General features: G+C 38.6%; 1 protein-coding gene and 1 long non-coding RNA gene across 2 annotated transcripts; one reads left to right on the forward strand and one right to left on the reverse strand.

The window, feature by feature from the left end:
• Positions 1-3,736: 3,736 nt before the first annotated feature.
• Positions 3,737-4,087, reverse strand: LOC121255146 (uncharacterized mitochondrial protein AtMg00820-like). The gene has a single exon (XM_041155425.1). The coding sequence runs from the start codon at positions 4,085-4,087 to the stop codon at positions 3,737-3,739; it is 351 nt and encodes a 116-aa protein (XP_041011359.1).
• An 8,671-nt stretch (positions 4,088-12,758) lies between these two features.
• Positions 12,759-20,137, forward strand: LOC121256378. Its single transcript, XR_005938980.1, has 3 exons — positions 12,759-12,961; positions 16,919-16,933; positions 20,125-20,137. It is a non-coding gene; the product is annotated as an uncharacterized LOC121256378 (long non-coding RNA).
• Positions 20,138-22,462: the final 2,325 nt, after the last annotated feature.

The raw sequence follows: 22,462 nt of genomic DNA on the forward strand, positions 1-22,462 counted from the left end.
CCTTCAACGCCAGCGCCGCCGTGAGCCAGCGGTGGCCTTCACCGCCCACCCCATTGTGTTCCCCTGCCGCCGGCGACCTCACCCCACCAACCTCACCTCCATTCGCGCCGCCGTTAACCACCACCAGCCCTTCAAGCCGTGGCGTCACTTTCGTTCCAGCGCCGCCATCGCGCCACCTCCGGCCACCATCTTCCTACCACATCATCCTCGACCTCTTAACAACCCATTGGACCCAACCCCAGCTCCGATTTAGGTATTTTGGTCTTCTACCGCCCATTTTGCCGCCACCCACGGCCAACCTTCACCACCAGTAGCTTCACCGACCTCCCTAGGCCCTACCCTATCAATCTTGGGTCTTCGTTTGCCTCCGTTTGAAAGTGGGTATCTGTGACCCATGGCCACAGTGTATTTTACACTGTTCGACAGCTATTTTTCCACTTTGAGCGCACCCGTGATCCTCGGAAAATTATTATATAGCATTGTAAGTATTTCTCCAAAGAACTTTCGTAATTTAAATGTATTTTTGCACTAACCCATTTCACTGTATTTTTGGCATGCCGGACTGAGTCTGAGGAGTTCGGAGGTCGGATGGATTTGTGATTGGAGTTGTTTGGTTGGTTTGGTTGTTGATGAGTTGTTTTGATTGAATTTGTTGGGACTGGTTATTGATGGACGTTGGATTGGTGTTGGTACATGTGCATTTCATTATTTCATGCATGATCATGTTTGTAAAGAAAACTGAGTTTTCGTGTATTGCATTCATGTTCATGTGTTTATGAAAACTGAATTTTCATGTGAGAATGGATTTTGGGTGCGTGTGTATCATGACCCCAAGCCGAGATGGGGCATTAACTCGGTGGACCTCCTCTGGTTACTCGGGAGCGGAATATACTGAGTAACGTCCCCTGGATTGTCGCCAGATGACAATGGGATCGGACGAGATGGTCTCGTGCCCACTCCGTGGTCCTTCTGCTGGCGGGGACTAGAGGATGTCTGGCCACGTACGCGCTGGGCGCGGAACTGGACATCGCTCGTTGCGTAGTGTGGGTACTTGGCCATGTACGCGCTGAGCGCGGAACTAAGCACTGCTACGAAGCCAGGACGTGCGGATGGTCCATAGGGGAGGCCATGGTGCATATGGAATTAATGCATGGTGCATTTGGAATTAATGCACTATTTTCTGGGAAAATAGTGCGAGTTGGTTTTCTGGGTAAATCATTTTCTGGGAAAATGTTTTACAGATATTTTGGACCAAAATGAGATTTTGGCGTGTGTTGGAAAATTATCATTTTCGGGGAAAATGATGTCTTGTGGAAAAATGCATATTTCATCATGTGCATGCATGTTAGTTGCATTTAATGCATTTTATATTACGTTGTTATTTTGGGTTATACTTACCTGCGATACCATTTTGTGGTAACGCAGATTTTGATGCAGATGAGGAGGAGGAGGGCGAGCCTGAGGAGACGGCTCCGCCTGAGGAGTGATCTGGGATCACTCGTTTGTTTATCTGAAACTATTGTAATATATTTTATGGATGACTGTATAACTGCTATTTAAATCTTTACTGATGTTTGATTGTAAATAAATTCTGGTACTTAGTTGACTATCCGCTGCGTTATTTTATTTGTACACTGTTGCATGTACACACACTGGCATTTCGTTGGGATGTGTGACCGTATTGTCATCATCCCGACGTCATGATTCCCATTCTTTTATACGTGGGAGTCGGGGCGTCACATTAAAGGTGCAAGAGAATTAAATGATATTAATTTAAATTGTAAGAATTAAAAGTGCGGAAAAATTAAATGGCATTAATTTAAATGAATAGTAATTTAAAGTGCCAGAAATTAAATGACATAAGTTTAAATGAGCGAAAATTAAAGGTGCAAGAAATAATTCTTCATAAACTTTAAACTGAAATAAAGTACAAGTAAAACTACAAATTGAAGCTACAGATGAAAGAGGAAAGCTAGGCAACAACGGTTGGTCCGCTCTTAACTGTGTTACCGTCATCCCTCACTTCACGATTATTTAAAAAAATAAAAACACTACTCTCTTCACCTAAAATCTAACTAGTTTCTTCGTCCGTTTACAAGCCTTATATTAGTATACATAGGCTTCAAATAATACTGTGCTGCCCGTCCCACGTGAAAGCCTTCCTTTTTTTTTTTTTTTTTTTTTCGCAACAAAGATGAAAAACTTTTGCTTTCAGTTTCTTCCGTCTTTTCTTCTAGGTATGCGGCGTGAGTGCCTTCCACCTTTTCTTCATGCCTCTTGCATTTGAGCCATGAATCTGTCCAACTCTTCCTGGTCAATATCTGCAGGGACTTCCTTCCTTCCTTCCATGACCGGGCCAGGATGTTATTTTGACATCCAAATCATAAAATGCTGCATCTCGGCAATCCAAGACCTGAAAATAGTCTTCTACCAATCGGCTATGACAATGTTTGTAAAACCACCACAGTTTCGGCGGAGTCCAAATGTTATATATATATACAAGTGTAGCTATACAAATAAGGAAAGAATCGTAAAGAATTACAACGGTTAAAAGCCTACAATTAAGGGTCAACTATGACAAGTTAGGAAGGATGGCTAAGAATCAGGAGAGGATTATGAGGAATCCTTAACGCCCCCCCCCCCCCCCCCCAGGCAAGCTAAGCGTGGGATTAGAGCACACATGTAACTTGGATCGAAAGAACGTGAAGAGGGGCCGTGAGACACTCTTGGTAAAGACATCAACAACCTGAAGTGTGGTAGGAATATGTTGAGTTCGGATCCGACCAGCAACCACAAGTTCTCGAAGAAAGTGATAGTCCAGATCAATGTGCTTCGAGCGCTTGTGAGAGACGGGGTTGGAGCTTAAGAAGATGGCACTCTTGTTGTCACATAGAAGAAGCAGACGAGCTGGAGTGGAAACACGCAGGTCACGAAGAAGGTGGTCTAACCATAGAACTTCAGCAGCAATGGAAGCCAAAGCATGGTATTCAGATTCACAGCTGGAGCAGGAGACTGCGGTTTGCTTTTTGGCTCTCAAAGAGACAAGATTGTCACCCAAGTAGATAGAGTAGCCTGAAGTAGAGCACTGAGTGTCAGGACAGCCGGCCCAATCAGTATCAGAATAGGCAGTAATGCTAGTAAAAGAGCCTCGCAGTGAATGATAAACCAAAGTGAAGAGTGCCCTTAACGTAACGAAGGATGCGCTTTACAGCCTGAAATTGTTCATCAGTTGGAGCATGCAAATATTGATTGATAGAATTGACCGAGTGGGCAAGGTCAGGCGAGTGATAGTTAGATGTTGCAGCGCACCAACAAGAGAGCGACAAAGAGTGACATCCTCAAGCGGAGAACCATTAGAGGAAAGGCGCTGGGCAACAACCATAGGAGTTCTGATAGGTTTACAGTCAAGAAGCTGAGCGCGAGTAAGAATGTCACGTGTATACTTGGTCTAGCTGAGAAAAAGACCTGACAAGGTGGGAGTGACTTCAAGACCAAGGAAATAGCTGAGGGATCCCAAATCCTTGGTGGCAAATTCGGAGTGAAGATGCTAAATGAAGCTGCTAAGAAATGACACATTATTGCCAATGAGAATAACGTGATCAACATACAGTAAGAGGTAAATGATGTGCTGCTGGCGAGGATCAATATAGCCAGGAAATTGCTCCATATAAACATGTTCATGTAAGATGCCATTAAGAAAAGCATTTTTAACATCAAGTTGGCGAAGAGGCCAACCCTAAGTGACAGCCAGAGAGAGCACAACACGAACAGTTAAGGCTTTGACCACTGGACTGAAAGTATCGGTGTAATCGAGGCCAGGAAGCTGAGTGTAGCCCGTGGCAACAAGATGGGCCTTGAGGTGGTCACTAGAGCCATCAGATAGATACTTGGTGTGAAAGATCCATTCAGAACCCACAATGTTCGTTTTGGGAGGCTGAGGAACAAGATCCCAAGTGCAGTTGTCACGAAGAGCTTTGACCTCTTCATCCATAGTAGTCAACCATGCAGGGTTTTTAGCAGCAGATTTGAAACCACGAGGCTTAGATGTAGTAAGAAGAGCATGTGAGAGACCCGAGACCCGAGACATGATGACTAAGGTAAGTGGGGTACCATGGCCAGAAAATGCCCGCCTTAGCTCGAGTGATCATTGGGTGAGAGGATGAAGGTATGGACAAAGCACGAGAAACTAGAGCATCAAACTGCAATGGAACCGGCGCTAGGGAGTCATGAGCAAGGGACTCAGTAGATACCTGCATAGGCTCAGAGAAAGATTCAGGACAAAGACGACATGCATGAGACCCAGACCGAGAATGCGGAATAGATAAAGTTGTGGGGGGTAATGGGGTAGGTGAGGTCATGGGTTTGCATGGGTTCCATAAAACGGGAGAGATCTAGAGATGCAGGAGGCTGGACGATAGAGGTGGGTCGGAGGAGGAAATTTTGTTCATCAAATTTGGCATGATGAGTGACGTAGATTTTAGAGGTGAGGGGGTCTAGACAGAGGAAGCCTTTATAGCAAGGACTGTATCCTAAAAATAGGCAAGGAATGCTGCGAGGAGAAAATTTGTTAACAGCATAGTCACGTAAACAGGGATAAACTCTGCAACCAAAAGGATGAAAGTTGGTGTAGAGGGGAGGTTTACGGTGTAAAATTTCAAAAGAAGAAATACCTCTAAGAAGTGGGGCAGGCAACCGGTTAATGGTATAAGTCGCGGTACTAAAAGCTTCGACCCAATAGCAAGTGGGTACGCGTGAATGAAATAAGAGCGCAAGACCCATTTCAGTCACGTGGCAATGCTTGCGTTCAGTGTGTCCATTTTGGAATGCCTGAAGAGCAGAGTCGAGATTGAAAACAATTGCTACAAAACTCAGCACCACCATCAATCTGGAAAATTTTAATTTTGCAAGAATATTGATTTTCCACAAATGACTGAAATTGGAGAAAAATGTTAATAAAATCATATTTAAATTTCATAGGATAAAGCCATGTGAAGCGTGAGTGATCATTAACAAAAATGACATAATAAGTAAAACCCATTTTAGATTTAATCGGAGCCCATATGTCACAATGAACAAGGCCCAAAATTGAGGTGGATCGAGTAGCATGAATGGAGAATGGAAGCTTATGGCTTTTCGCAAATTGACATGTAGCGCAAATAGCAGGATCAGGCAAAATAGAAGTAAGAGATAACTGGCCCTTTTTATTTAATAATGAAATGATAGAATGATTAACATGACCAAGACGCGCATGCCATAGATCATACAACGCCGTAAGAGAAGATTTATAAAGATAGAAACAAAAGCATCATTGCCATGCTCTAGTACATAGAGACCGCCATCATGTCTTCCGTTTGTCACCACCTTTCTTGTGATCTTGTTTTGAATGACGAAAGAAGAGTCAGTACAAGTGACTTGAAGAGGAAAGTCTGAAGTCAACTTACTAATAGAGAGAATATTTTTGGTGAGGTGGGGAACTAATAAAACATAAAGCAATTTTAAGTTGGGAGAAGGGTGAGAAGTACCCGTGTGGGTGATGGGTAAGGACGCCCCATTACCCACAACAACTTTATCCTTACCAACATATTGCTCGGAAGTGTCAAGTGGAATTGAGTCTGGCGTCATGTGAGTGGAGGCACCCATGTCAAGATACCAATCGAAACTGGAGAGACCATCAGCAAGAGAACAATTATGTTGAAAAGCTTCAACAAGCTAGGCCAATGGTTCTGCACGATCATAGCGGTTGCAGCATCGATCTGCTATATGGCCCTCTATTTTACAGATTTGACAGCGAGGATTGTATGGGCGACAAGAGCAGTTGTTGTTGGAGGAGTGGCCACCAGATTGAGAACCACCTGTGCTGCCATTGGAGCCACCTTTGGAGCACCAATTGCTTGTGGAACGAGATTGTCTGCCACGACTAGAGGAGCAGTTTGCCAGGAAAGCTGCAGGTGAAATAGAGTGAGTTTCAAGAGATTTTTGAAATAAATCATAGCTTTTGGCCAGAGGGACCAAATCATGGAAGGAGGGCAGCGGCGTAAGAGCCATCTGTGTGGAGGAAAAACCAGGGAACTCGGTGCCGAGAGCACGAAGAAACCAATGGGACTTGTCGATTTCATCAATCGGATGTCCAATGGCCATTAACTGGCCACAGAGTCCTTTGAATGCACGGGCAAACTCAGAAACAGATCGGTTGCCTTTCTTCATGAGCTGGAGTTCATCCTTCAAACTCAACTCATGAGTTTTGGAGCCATGGCTGAAGGCGCGTTCGAGTGCAACCCACACATCCCGAGAGGTTGCGTGGCCAACAACGGCTACCATGGCTTCTTCAGAGAGGGATGATAGCAGCAAGCTAAGGATCCTCTGATCTTTAAGTTTCCATTCCAGAAACTGGGGGTTGGGCATGGAGGTGCCATCGGTGGGGTTAGGTAGAGTTTCAGATGGTTCGTTGAATGAACCATCAACGAAACTGAGGCAGTCTTGGCATTGAAGCAAGGGCATGAGCTGGCTTTTCCGGAGTAAATAGTTGGTTGCCGAGAGCTTAATAGTGACCATGTGAACCATGGTATTGAAAGAGAGAGGTTCGACCATGAGGAAGAAAAAAAGAACGGTATCAGAAGTGATTCCTATAGGGCTCTTGATACCATGACAATGTTTGTAAAACCACCACAGTTTCAGTGGAGTTCGAATGTTATATATATATATATATATATATATATATACACACAAGTGTAGCTACACAAATAAGGAAAGAATCGTAAAGAATTAAAACGGTTAAATGCCTACAATTAAGGGTCAACTATGACAAGTTAAGAATGATGGCTAAGAATCAGGAGAGGATTCTGAGGAATCCTTAACAAGCTAGATGTAACACCCAGACCCAGTTGAGCTCAATTTTTTTTCGCCGCCTCGCACGATTGCACTCCCATGCACGTACGCCTCTATTCTCCTCAACTTTAGGATTTTTGTTTTTGTTTTGTTTCAATATTCACCTTTTTTTTTTCACACATTAACTTCTCCGCATGTTTTCTTTTTCGTCTATTTTCACCCCTAGAGTTTTCCTCACGTCCATGGCATGCATGATCTTGCACGTCTCTTTCCTATCTTTCTCTAGGGTTTTTTTCCAATCAACTCTTTATATACATGTACTCCTCTCCTGAAAATGAAGTAGCCGTAAACCTCCCACGGCAGTCTTCATCCCCACAAGCCCAATGCCTCACTCACACAACCCATAGCCCTTCGCTCAGCACTCGTAAACGTTGCACCCGTAGCCAACCACCAGTGTGCATGAAGGAAACCTAGGAATAGCACTGCTGTCACCTTCCCCATCCCTCTCGTGCACAGAAGCCCTCCACAACCTAAGCCCAAATCGACGTAACTCTCAGCCATGGAGGGTGCTCTTTGCAGAAACCAATAGCTAGCAACTCCTCCTTTAAACAACACACCACCCTCTAGCCTGCACTCACCACCACGGAAAGCCAACCACCATGGTAGCCGCTACTCTACCCTGCACCTCCATACCCAGCCGCTGATACACTTAGGACATAAAAGACTCTGTTTTTACACGCCGAAACAGGGGAAGCATCTCCACCATGAGCCACGTCGTTAGCCCCCTCCACTTCGACGCCCCTACCATCAGAGGATGTCGGAGGTTCAGCCTTCACCTTCGAACACTGCCCTGGTCAATGCCCAGCCCCAGACCATTGCACGCCTCGCTGCATCAAGGTGAGTTTCCGTTTTCTCTCTCTCCATCTCTCTCTCACTCACCACTCTCTCTCGTTCGCTCGTGCGCAGCCCAGCTCGACGGAGTCTCTGCGCACTCTCGCTCTTTTGTTGCGCCACCTCGGTCCCTCCAACCAGCCCCGTCATGCCTCACCCCTCCACACGTGCCTCGGTTTCCCTTGGGTAAACTGCGTCGCATATGTGTGTTAATCCCGTATGTGTGTTTGTCTAGTTTATTCTTATTAGTTATATATATGTACATAATATATATGATATATATGGAAAGTTTTGTTAGGTACATACCAGTTTTAACCTTATATATATATATATATATATATATATATATATATATATATATATATATATATGGAAAGTTCCCAGGTTTATGTTTTCGGGTGAAAGGTTTTTTTTGGGTTATGTTTAAATGGGTTATGTTTTTAAAAATGGTCTTGGTTTAATTTTACTTAAGAAAATACATGATTTTTATAATGATAATAATAAAGATTTGTAATACAGTATTAGTACTATTATATTTTTTAATATATTTCTAAAAGTACAATGTAGTGCAAGACTTTTATTTTAAACTCTTTAAAGATAGACTAATTAAGTCTATTTTAATTAAATGGTATTTTTGCTTTGTATACTTTAATAGTTTTCTTTTATATAATTCTATTATACAATTTTATTATTTTATAATTTGATCTCATTAATAAATAAGGTAGATTTTGTGTTTTGTTCAGACTGATTATTGGGGCATTGATGAAGTTAGAAAATGTGACGATATTTTAGGATTACGTGAATTTATGTTTTTGAATAATTAAAATAGGTCATTTTAGCATCTTAGGCTTAAATATTGAAATATGTATTGGATTGAAAATTTATGAAAATTACGTTATTATGTATAGGTGGCGATTAATTATTGTTCGAGATTTTTTAGGAAAATTCTGAAAAAGCAAAGAAGTCCAGGTAAACGAGGTTCATATGCTAGACTTTGCATTAAAATAAAATGAGTTAAGGTTGACTTTTTGGAAAATATACATATTTTGTTATGAAAAGAAATTTGAACTACCCCAATTATTTGTTATGCATTACTCATGAGATTTTGTTTAAGAAGAAAGTATTTTCTGTCATGACTGGTGTAGATATGAGCTTATTTTTTACATTCTATTTCTGAACTTTGCAAAATAGAGCGAATATGAAATTTTGTGCAAAAATTATGTTTTTGCAGTCTGATTTTGTTTTGTTCTAAAGATGTTTTGTACTTTGACATGTTATGATGTGATTTCTGAAAATCTCTGGCATAACATTCTGTTTCTGTTTCTGTTCCGTTTTGACCTTACCACAGGTGTAAAACTGTGGTCTCTGTTAGGATTGGTACCAACTTTTCTGTTTCTGGTGCACCCACTTTGGAAACAAAGTGGTTTTCTGCATGGTATTTCCTATGTACACACTCGGGGCTCCGAGAATAAATAAAGGGAAGATTCACATTCTATTTCTGCTTGGTTTGCTACCAGGATTTGCACAACCCTACCACGGGAGTTAAACATGGTATTTGTTCTGAAATGATAAGATAAGACGTGATGTTTCAGTTTGTGCTATGCCAAAGGGATTTTGATTGTGAATATTTTCAAACTTTCACTCTGATATTTTTGAGAAAATATTCTGACGCTGCATTTTGAAAACAATATTCTGATTCTGCATTCTGAAAGAAAATATTTTGTTCTGCATTCTGAACTCTGTAAATACTCATGTTTCCACACTAGTGTATGTCATCTGCTTACTGAGTTATTGGTAACTCACCCCTTATCTCCAATTATTTTTCTGATAACTTTGATGGTTTAGCTGGAGAACAAGAGTAGGAAGTTGTAGTAAGGTGTGACATCCGTAATGGAATAAGTGTCCAAGGGTACAAGTACTTATTTGAGAGTCGTAGTTAGTAAACTGATTTATTTTTGATTATTTTGATTTGATGAGTTAATAATAATTTCGAGTTTTGAAAAGTTTTTAATTTATGTTATTGAAAATTTCTTTAATGTCCCCATGAAGGAACATAGATATTTGGGTAAATTAAATGGATTAATATTTTATAGAGTTTTCTGAATTTTATAATTGTGTTATTGTAATTGATATTAAGTATTAAGAGCAAACTCTCCGGACCTACGGGATCAGGGCGTTAACACTAGAAGCGGGAGAACCAACCCGTTTGACGTGCATCAGTAGTGCAAGGTGGCACTGCGAATGGTGATGGTCACGGGTGGATGTTGTTGGTGGAAGAGCTTCTAGGCTGAGCAGTGGTGCAGTAGTGCCAGGTGGTTTGCGGCTCAAAGGAGTGGCTGTGCATAATGAGGTTGCGGTAGTAGGAGGAGGCCGTGCTGTGGAGGAGCTGAAACGTGGAGGTGTTAGGCCACTTAATGGGATGAGGTTGGACGTGGAAGACGTTGCATACTGCATGCAGGCAACTTGGTGCAACGTGAAGATTGGGTCATTAGCAGTTAGTTGTTTTCGGCATATTTATTCCGTTACTCGTGTACTCTGTTTTCAAACATGTTATTTTCGTGGGATCTGTTTTCTATTGTTACGTCTTTGTGTTTGTGATGGGTTTCGATTACTGGCTAGTAGCAGTTGCATGTTGTCATTTATTTCGGCATTCTTGTACGTGGCCTTGCTTATTTAAGCAGCCAAAGAATTATCAATGAAGGATAGAAAAGAAAAGCATTTGTTATTCAAATCTGTGGTACATTCTCACCCGAAGAGAGTATTTTTCTTTAGTATCCGTATCTTCTATAATTGGGACCTATCAGGAGGTGCTACCGGGGCTGCAGTTGCTCTGTTTTATGGAAGAAAAACAGGGGATTGGTTTGGTTTACAGTGGTGTAGACGGTTGGCAACGTGGAGGCAGCAGGCTTCTAGGGTGGCTGTCGCAGTAGGTGGAGGCCGTGGTTGTGGATGAACTGGCCAATATTCACGTGGAGGTGCTGCGTGCATGTGGTTCATGGCTGGGCAGCGCAGTGGTGGCAACATGATACAGTGCAGCGTTGCAGTTGTGCGGTTGGTTGGGCAGCGCGGTGGTGAAGGCTGAGCAGAGGTGGCTTGGTCGTGCGTGGGTGCTGCTGCTTGGGTTGAGGTGGCTGGGCAGGAGTATATGGCTCACGGTGGTGCATGCCGCAAGGTGGTTCAGACGTGAAGGTGCTCTGCGTGCATGGAATGGCTCACGGTGGTGATGACAGCTAGGTGATTGCGGCTCTGCATGGGTAATGGTGTTGCCGTGTAGGGGAGGCTACGTGGGCAGCGCTGGGTGCTGCAGTTAGGCTGCTGCTGTGCATGTGGACGTACGTCCAACGGCTTCGGCAGCTTCCTGTCTCGCAGAGTTGCAGTGGTGGCTGTGCTGCCATGTATGGTTGGTGGCTGTGCCGTGTTGTTGTTGTGCGGAGGTGCAAGCATGGAGCTGGGTGGCAGCGGCTGCATGGAGGCTATACAAAAAATAAAAACAAAAATAAATAAGTAGACCAAACAAAACAAAACAAATAAAACTAGACTAAACAAAAACAAAAATATATAAATAAGTAAAGAGCAATGATTCGGTACAATTTCCATTTAGGGATTATAATACAAGTTTAGACAATTTTATTTTTAAAATTTCTTAAAATTACAATTTTTTCTCATTTAATAAATGGTCTACACATACAGTCCCCAAGTAGGGACTGCAAATAGAATTTCTCATAAGTAAAAACAAAAATAAAACTAGAGAAAGAAAATAATTAATCAATTAAAGAAACAAAAAAACAAAACTAGACAAAGAAAATAAATAATTAATTAAAGATAAAAATAAAACTAGACTAAAATATTAAAAGTGTGTTGTGCATGTGAACAAACATCACCAAATTACATCACAAGTATTAAAATCAAGCATAAACTATGCTATTAATCAATTTAAATCACAACTTAGAATTATGCCTCTTAACCATTTTTCTATCTAAAATCAATAATAAAATAATAAAACAATTAAAAATACAATGACTTTAAATATATAAAATATGCAATAATGTAGCTCAATCACACCCCCAATTAGCATTTTGCTAGTCTCTAAGCAAAATAGTGAAAATTAATAGAGATGAATATTGCATAAAGTTTGAAATCCAAACAAAAGCAATCAAACAGAATAATGAATTCTCACAAAATGTGACACATGACTGCTCAATCCCCAGGAGCTATATCCACAAATATTGTCTCAACAATATTTTACAAAGAATTGGGATAAATACCTCTGAACTCATATGTGTGTGTAGCTAACCTGTTCTTCATTACTAGCCACAATTTATTCTAGGAATTTTCAACCTTAAGATTAATTATGGTTGATTCTAACAACCTCAGATCGCAAGGGACTAGCAGTTTTCACACAAACTCTATTTAAAGGTTAAATACTCAATCTCCAAAATTTTTGGGTAACTGTTTCTAACCCTTTACTTAGGAAAGATCCATACGCTTCATCCTTTATTATTATTATTATTCAAATAGTGGGGAATCGAACCCAAGACTGTGTGCCTCACCCACACATTCTCAAGTTCGCCCTCATCATTGAGGGAGATCCATGTTTTATTATTATTATTATTTATTGCAAAAGGCTCGGTAGTCCTGCAATTTACTTCTCCTGTGTTAAATTAATGAACTGTAATAAAGAACACTACAAGTGTAAGCATGTACAAAATGTCTTTCAAAACCTTCCCTTCATTATATATAAATAGTGCCAAGTCTCATCTCAATAGATATAGCATCACAGTGTTTCAAGCCATGCATCAAACAAAATATGATGCATCAAAAATTATGCTCTATGCTCAAGCTTGAAAATAAATTTTCATAAGACTAATTCCACTCAACCATTCCACCAAGATGTTCAAATTTCACAAAACGCTAAAAATAGAGTGTGTGTCAATCATGTGTATATCAATGCATATCGCATTAAGGCAAAATATTGTTTATCACATGCACACACACTAATAAGCATACGCTAATAATTTTTATTTTATTTAGAATCGCATAGTGGGGAAATGAATCCAAGATCGTGTGCCTAACACACACATTCGCAAGTTCGCCCCTATGGAATGCAATTCTCTCCCCCAACTAAACAATGCAGTGTCCTCAATGCTAACAGAGACGAAAAACAATACAAAGAGAAACAAACAACGCAAAAAATAAAAGAAAAAATAAATAAACAAATAAACAACACAAGAAATAAACAAAGAAAGTAACACAGAAACAATACTCAAATAAACAACGAGACGCAATAACAGAAACAACATTCAAATATGTACACGAGAGTTGTGAAGAAGAACTTCCTGGCCAAGTGTGAAATGCTTGGGGTGAAAAAAAAATTATCATTCGAAATCATGTTAAGCGTTGTCATTTTCATCCAATTGTCATAAAACATGGAACTCGACAAGTGGCGTAAAGTCTGGAATCCAACAATTGCCATAAATCAAGGAGTCTTGGGTCCCTGATTTGTGCTGTAAAGCTCAAGCCGACAACGCTTTAGAGCCTCGAGCTCCACCGAGATCAGCTTTCTTAGAGCCTTGAATGCTCTGGGTCTCTATTTAAGAGACCATTTTCACCCTTCAAAATACACAGAGCAATTTCTTCGCATTTCTCACTCTTCTCACAATCTCTCAAATGGTTGAGCAACATTCTTCCAATAATGTTCCCGATTTAAATCAGGAAACATTTATGCCTCAACTACTCATCTTTAATCCTGAGCCCGTCAACGTCATGATAGGGGCATAGATACATTTTTCTAACAAAACTGATGCTGAGGTTGTTGCGGGATCAAGAATGCTTAACACTCAATATGCTGGTGCTATTACGACCATGTCTCATAGGTTACTGTCACAGGTTAGTTAATTTAATCAGTTAAGAATCAAATAATTGAGTTGCAACAAAGACTTGCCAATAGAAGGAGAAAGAATAAAATATTAAACCATGAAAACAGGGCGTTGAGGAAATATGTGGACCGGTATGCTAAAGACATGCAACCACTCATGGGGGAGCTAGAAAGAGAGGAGGTACAAATACAAAGTGAACATCAGTGATTAACAGCAGAGGTTCAACGTTTACGAGAAATATAGGGATTGTCTGCAGTTAATCTCGTTGTTGTAGCTAAATAAAATATATACCCAACATATCATGTAATTTGATAGCTTGTCTTATTCTCATTTTCATCCCTATAAAATCAATCTTGAGTTTTATTTCATTTGCATCAACTCTTCTTTGTTCTCTGAAGTCCATTGGCATTCTCGCTTTCTAAGCTTTTTCTTTAATGGCTCCACAATCTTCTTTCAACAATTCTCTTTTTCACCATATGAGACATTCTACATCTCGGCTACCAATTATTTCTACATCCACCATAGGTGTCGTGATGCAGCATGAAAATGATCTGACTAACAAGTCGGATGATCATGCCATTTATGAACTAGTGAGTCTTAGTACTAGATACTCATAAGCCATTGTTGCATTTTCCCTACGATTGTAGTCTAGAACTCATGAAGTTGAAAAGTTTAACGAGAAGATTTATGAACTTCAACGACTTATTCATGAGTCTAACAAAAAAATCGAAGACTTGAAGCAGGAGAATAAGGATTTAAAATCCTTACTTGCCTTTTCATTTCGACTTTCTACTCATTTAGATAAGAATAACATGTCAGTTTATGAAGAGCAAGAGCACTTGAAAAGTGAGTGTAAAAGTCTCAAGTTTTTGTAAGTCGTTTACGATTATGAAATAAAAATGTTTTCATGTATGAATTATTCTTGTTTATCTCTGAACTGTGAATACTCCTTTTAGTGTTTGGTGCAACTCTATGCAATCTATCTCTCACCCAAGACATGAAAAATCAGTTCAAATAGCTTAAATAAAATTCAAACAACTGAGCAGTAATTTTTTTTTTTTAATTATATAGGCTAAGACATGCATTGATGTAAGGGAAGAGACTCAAACATGTTGGAAGGTAAAAGAACAACTCACACAGCAAAGGAAACAAAAAAAAAAACAAAAAACAAAAAATGTCAAGCCATATATAATGTAAATAAAATAGACCTGCGAATACAAGCGAAAATAAATAAATACACGATAAAAAAATGAAAATGCTTTTTTTTATTTTTTGTAATAAATTTAATGAAACAACAATATAAGAACAGAAAAGAAATAACACTTCAAAAGTGGGTTTTCTAAAACTCAATATCCCTAAAGAAATACAGCCAAACAAATGGGATAACAGGCAAGATAACTACTCTGCCAAAGCGGACACTTGCGATCAATGTGCTATCACGTGTCTATATCAATTCATCATACCAGGAAATCCGGGATGCTGATGTTATTATTATTATTAAACAAACAAAACAACGAATAAAAAATAAAAATAAATATCATGAGTTTAAATTTGAGCCAAGCAACTTTTCTCGGCAATAGTACCAAAAACTTGACTCACTAAAAAATAAGCAGTACAAAGGCTATCCCAAGTGCAGGAGAGTGTCACGTAATAATTAAGAATACATTCCTAGATCATCTCCTCATGGAAAGTGTTTAAAAATCAAACTCGTATAAAATGGTGAAAATATTTACAATGAGAATATAAAAATAAAGTGATAATATGTACAATGAATGGATAAGTGCAATGAAAAATAAAATTTACTGGTCGTGAACCAGATTCATGTTTGTTGGATTTTTTAGTGTAGCGACGAGAAGTAAGAAATTAAAGTGTGAGATAGTAAATTAAAATTGCTAGAAATTAGATAACTGAAATTTAAAGGAGCAAGAAAATTAAATGAAATTAAAGGTGCAGGAAAATTAAATGACATAAATTTAAATTGTAGAAATTAAAGGTGCAAGAAAATTAAATCACATTAATTTGAATTGCTAGAATTAAAAGTTCAGGAAAAGTAAATGACATTAATTTAAATGAACAGTAATTTAAAGTGCAGGAAATTAAATTGCATAAATTTAAATGAGCGGGAATTAAAGGTGCAAGGAATAATTCATCATAAAATTTAAAATGAAATAAAACAAAAATAAAACTGAAAATTCAGGCTACAGCTGAAGGAGGAAAGCTCGACAACAACAGTTGGTCCTTTAGGCTCTTAATTGTGTTACCGTACTCCCTCGCTGCACTTAGCTTTATTGAAAAAAATAAAAACACTACTCTCTACTATTTGCTCCTACTCCTACTCCTAAAATCCAACGAGTTTCTCCGTCTGTTTACAAGCTTGAGGGATCTCACCAAATTATTAGAAGTGCATTGTGCATGTGAAGAAACATCACCAAATTAAATCACAAGTATTAAAATCAATCAAAAACTATGCTATTAACCAATTTAAATCACAACTTGGATTGATGCCTCTTAACCATTTTTCTATCTAAAACTAATAATAAAATGATAAATCAATTAAAAATATATTAGTTTTAAATGTATAAAATATGCAATAATGCAACTCAATCATGACACACTAGGCCTGATGAAACCCTAGTCTAATAAATCTTGTAGTTGTTCTTTAAGTTCGGCTAACTTAGATGGTGCCATTTGGTAAGGGGCTTTGGAAAAAGATGTCGTGCCTGTGACTAATTCAATGGCAAACTCTATTTCCTGCTCGGGTGGCAATCCAAACAAGTCCTCAAGAAATACTTCCAGATATTCTCTCACATTAGGGATCTCCTCTAACTCTAATTCTTGCTTTAGTTCATCCACCACGTAAGTCAAGTATCACTGACACCCATCATATATTAACTTGCCAACCTGGAAAGCAAATATAACTGGTGGAAGGGCGCGCACTCTAGATCCAATAAACCCAAACTCCTATCCCTCCAGAAGTTTGAACACCACCTCCTTCTTAAAACAGTCAATACTGGCAAAACTGGAAGCTAACCAATCCATTTCCAATATCACATCAAACCCAATCATAGGAAAAACTATCAGATCAGCTAGCATTTCTCTCCAAAATTGGTATTGGACACCTAGGCAAAATCTTGTTGCAGGTCACTGAATCTTCCGCTGGCGTCCTGACTATCAAATTGAAATCCATCTTTCCAGCTTCAACAGAGCAAAACTTGGTATAATCCATTGAGATAAATGAGTGTGTAGCCCTAGAGTCAAACAAAATAGTAGCTTTATTGAGAGGAGGAGGAATAATTTCTGTGATTACGTTGATATAATCCATAGAGATAAATAGATAAATAGTCCTAAATTTTAACAAAATGGTAACTTAATTAAAGAATTGGAGAGATTATACCTGTGATTATGTCATTATTGTCCTCAGCTTCTCCAGGCGTCAATGCAAACACTCGTGTCAGCACAGTTCTTCGATGGTTGTTGCCCTGGTTGTTCGGCCTAAAGCTTTGAGGTGGGTTGGGCTTTTTGTTGTCCTCCACAAGCATGGACATTCTCTGATGAAATGACCAACCTTACCGCATCGGAAACATGACCCCACTTCCTTTCTGTACTCCCCAGCGTATACGTGGTTACAGAACTTACAGGGGTTATTCCATTGATTTCCCTACATCTGCCTCTGACTTGAGCTTCTCCCCTCATTTCTCTTCTTCCATGGCCCTTGATCCATACTAGAGGATCCTTGCAAAGTGGGTCTCTTCCTTTGTTCTTGCAACTCGCCACCTCTCTTAAGATTTTGCTAAACCAACATTGCCTTATGCACTAACTCTGAAAAAATCTAATTCTTTAAGACCATCACCCGTTCATATATCTTGTGGTTCAAACCCTCTGCAACTTCCTGGCCTTCTTCTCTTCATTAGGAATTAGGTATGAGGTGAAGCGTGATAATTCTACGAACCTTGCAACATATTGGCACACAGTCATGGTCCCTTGCACTAAGTTGGGGAACTCTCGAGCTCTAGCTTCCCTACTTGCTTTAGAGAAGAAATAGTCAAAGAAATTCTGCTTGAATTGAGGTCAGTTGACTACTCCTGTCCCCTCAGCTTCCTTGATGGCTTTTTTAGAATTCTACCATCTCTTCGGTTCTCCAGTCAATTTAAAAGTTGCAAACTATACTTTCTGCTAATCGGTGCACTTCAAAACAATGAATATTTCTTCAATGTCTTGAACCCAATCCTCAACTACATTTGAGTCACTTCTTCCATCAAATGTTGGAGGATGAGTACCATTAGGTTAGGTTTGGATAGTGAATTGAGATGAGACGAGTTAAAATAAAAGTTAAAAATTGAATAAAATATTATTAGAATATTATTTTTTAATATTACTATTATTTTGAGATTTGAAAAAGTTAGATTGTTTATTGTATTTTATATGGTAATTTGTAAAAATTATAAAGATGAGATGAGATTAGATGAAATGGACTGGGGGTGTTTTTCAATCCAAACTCAGCCTAAACTACTCAAACGTCCAGCCTCTCTCATTATTGGTTTCGTTCAACTCCTCATGGCTTCAAACGTGATGACAAGACGCCATCCTGTAAGCTAAAACTTGGTTAAACGTTCTAAGGAAAGAAAACAAAATCTATGTATAAACAAATATATATATATATATATATATATATATATATAAGATAACTATTTAAAACAAGTTCAAGATTTTTCTTATTTTACGCATTCCTAACCATATCTTTAAACAATTCATATAACCATTCTTACCATCTATAATTGTAAACCTAACATCACTTTAAACTCATATACGTCTTTAGAATCTAAAACCTCAAAGTCATGAATTCAATTCTTAACATCTGCCAAGTCTAAAACATCATATCCCAACAAAATCAATCATAAAGTTTGCAGAATCTCAAGCCTTAAATATCCACATGATCATTCTTATAGTCCTCAAATTCCTACACTTCCAATCTGGAGGTTACTACTCCCTAAAACCCACAGATATCCAAACCTCATATATTTATAGTCTGCAGAACCTTAAGCATGGCTTTAATACCAACTGTAACGCACCAATCCCAGAGGTCCAGGGAGTTAACTTCTGTTACTCATTAATTAACTTCAGCATTTCTAATATATTCTCTATATCCAATATATATTTCCAAAGACTCCAAATCAAACATAAAATCCTCTAATATGATTAACTACACATACTAATACATCAGATCCTCAATACAGTAACCCAAATAATTCAACTTCTCCACATGCCTCAATTATGTAATAAAATGAAATAGAGTTTACATAAGTCATCATAATCATCTAAATATATTGAAATTCATCTACTAAATAAATAAATCCACCAACAGCACTAGTACCTCAAGGTACTCAACTACTATCCTCAGCTAATCTTGCTCGTGTACACTATTACTGATCTTCAGCAGAACTATTAAAGTAATCTGAAATATTGTGAAGATAAATGGGTGAGTTATCAACAACTCAATAAGCAGAGAACATATACTAGTACGCAAATATGAGCATTTACAGAGTTCAGAATGTGAAACAAAACATTTATTTTCAAAATGCAGAAACAAAATATGTTACAAAATATCAGAGTGAAACTTTCAGAAAAACATTATTATTCCAAAAATCATTTGGCATATCATAAACAGAAACACCATCTTCATATCATATCAGAGCATCACATTAGGACAGATACCATGTTTACCCCAGAGGTATGGTAATAAACCACCATTATACACGTGGTGGGGCCATAAATCATGTTTAACTCATGTGATAGGGTTATAAACCACAATTATACTTGTGGCGGGGCCGCATACCACTATTATACTCTAGGATGAAAACCTGCTCCGGGGATTCCACGTCTTTGGCAAAAAGCTCTGAGGGCGAGGGCGAGGGCGAAGGAACCCACTCGAAGGCTGTGCTGAGGGGCAAAGGAACTGTTGAAGGAGCCCCCACAACCAAAGGGCCAGGCAGGGTCGTAGGAACGGTGTCAGCAAGAGACTTGAGGACCGACAACTTAGGTTGAACATCCACGACAACTCCTCAAGCCAACAACATGGCACGAGGAAGGTTTGCGATCGTCGTCGCCTTCTTGGGCAACAAAGGCTCGGGCTGAATAATAAGCACCTCCGTAGAAGACCTCTAGGAGGAAACGGAAGGTCGTTAAGAGTCAGAGCTGATGGGAGAAATCCTCCAGGGTTTTTCCATTTCCCCTCCACCGATGGGCTGGGACAGCGGCTGCAGATCAGAGATGTGACCTCCCTTAGCGGGAAGGCTATGTCGAAGAGCAAATTGGTCGCCGAGGGGGGGGGGGGGCAAATACCGATGAAAGCTGTCCTCAACTAGCAAAGCCTCCAAAAGAACGTCGTTCAGATGGGCCTTCACCCAAGCACAGATGACCTCAATCCTAAGTATCTCTTGTCACCTCCCACAACCCCCACAAGGCATCAAGAGGGAATGCGCGCCGATTGGCCTAGCCTACAAGGAACTCCCATGCCTTGCCAAACATAAAGAAGAACAAAGGAAAGCCCAAAGCGCCCCTCGTGGTAGTATACTGTGGCTCCAGCCAAACCGACATCTAAACTGATGACTCACTCAAAAATGAGTAGCACAAAAGCTATCCCAAGTGCAGGAGGGTGTCGCGTAATAATTAAGAATAAATTCTTATATCGTCTTCTCAGGAAAGGTTACTTAAAATCAAATTCGTTTAAAATAGTGAAAATATTCACAAAGAGAAAATAAAAATAGTGGTATGTGCAATAAATGGAAGAGTGCAACGGGAATGAAAAGGGTACTAGTCATGGGCTAGATTCATATTTTTGAATTTTTGAGTGTCGAAATGAAATATAAAAGACTAACAAATTGAAATTAACAATCAAGGAATCAACTAAACTAAACAATTTTAATTAATCTGAAAAGTAAATAACAAAACTGAAATTATTTAAGTCCTAATTAAGATTTAATTAATATAATATGCAATAGAACTATGAGATTAATAAAACTAAGTTAATAATTAAACTAGATTAGAAAGTAATTGATAAAATATAAACTGAGAATTGAAAAGTCCTAAAATCAAGATTCTAGGGTTCATCCTTGTATTCAAATCACAAATTCTCAAAATTAATGCATAGCAATTATAGTCACTATTCAATGAAAGCTTAAAATAGCAAGAAAAATAACGACATTAAGTAAAATAAATTGCCCAAAATTCTAAACCAAAAATCTCAAAAATATTCTATAAATTTTAAACTGAAATTAAATAAAAAGTAGGGAATGAAAAGAGCAAGCTAAACAAATGAAGATGGGATGGTAACAGTGGAGGAGAAGACTGGAGTGCAGTAGTTGGATCCCTGGAAGAGCTCTTCAACACGTGCGGCGTTTCCCTTCTGATTCCGCATAGTGAAAAAAAGAACTTTGTCCCACGTGCGGCGTTCTCCCTATGTGTTTTCTCAAACTGAAAGAAAAAAAGAATAAAAAGGATCTGCTGCACTCTGTATTTTTCGTCCGTTTCTTGCAAAAAAAACCCCCAATAAAATCAACTTTCGTTGTGGCGTTTTTCTTTTGGCATGCATGCATTTGCATCCGTAAAAACCATAAGGCCCCCCTTCTAGTCCAAATCCCATATTAAAAACTAGGCCATGTCTTTTGCTTTTGACCTTTTTGACTTTTTTTCTTTTCTATATGCATGCTTCACCTATATATATATATATATATATATATATAGAAATCAGAAAAATAAAAAATAAAGAATAAAATATCAAAAACTGTGTTATACATGTGAAAAAATATAGTTTAATTAAATCACAAGTTATAAAATTAAGCATAAACCATCCTATAAACCAATTTAAATTACAACTCGGATTTATTTATTTTAACCATTTTTACATCTAAAACCAATAATAATGAAATGAAATAATTAAAATATATTGGTTCTAAATGTATAAAATATGCAATAATTCAACTCAATCACAACCCCCAACTTGCATTTTGCTAATCCTTGAGCAAAATAGTAAAAATTAATTGAAATGAATATTGCATAAAGATCGAAATCCAAACAGAAACAATCAAACACAATTCTGAATTCTCACAAAAGTGACACATTACTACTCAACCCCTTGGGCCTATACCCACGAAGACTATTTAACAATCTTTCACATAAAATTGAGGCAAATATCTTAGAACTCAAATGTGTATGTGGAGCTAAACTGGTTGTATGTTCCTAATTACTAGCCATGATTTGTCATTTGATTTTTCAAACTTAAGATTAATCATTGCTGATTCTAACTACCTCAAAGCCCAAGGGACTAGCAGTTTTCACGCTAGCTCTGTTTTTAAAGATTGAACACTTAACCCCCAAAATCTTGGATAACTGTTTCTAGCCCTTTACTTAGAAAAACTCACTAAGTCTTCTTTATCTCTTTTTTTTCTATTCTTCTCAAATCTCTTCTTTTTTTCTTTTCTTTTTTTTTTTTTTCTTTTTGAAGCATGGCGCGGTAGTCCTGCAATTTACTTCTCCTATGTTAAATCAATGAACAATAAATAAGGAACACTACAAGTGTAAGCATGTGCAGAATGTCCTTCAAAATTTACCATTCGTTCTACAAAAATCTCACCAAGTCTCATCTCAATGAGTATAGCATTCCTGTGTTTCTAGCCACACATCAACAAATTATGATGCATAAAAAATCATGCTCTATGCTTAAGCTTGAAAATAAATCTTCACAAAATGATTCCGCTCACCCTAACCATCTGCGGCACGGTCAGTGTCAGAAGGTCTAGCCAATCCGGAAGGGCGCGAGGATTTTTTGGGAGCCATTAGCAATCAGAGGAAAAGAAGAGAAATTCGATGGAGTA

The sequence above is a fragment of the Juglans microcarpa x Juglans regia genome, chromosome 3D, assembly GCF_004785595.1.
Source record: "Juglans microcarpa x Juglans regia isolate MS1-56 chromosome 3D, Jm3101_v1.0, whole genome shotgun sequence".
NCBI classification, from domain to species: domain Eukaryota; kingdom Viridiplantae; phylum Streptophyta; class Magnoliopsida; order Fagales; family Juglandaceae; genus Juglans; species Juglans microcarpa x Juglans regia.

Coding starts and splice junctions, on each gene's coding strand:
- LOC121255146 (XM_041155425.1), bottom strand. CDS start 4,087: ATGTCTCGGGTCTCGGGTCTCTCACATGCTCTTCTTACTACATCTAAG.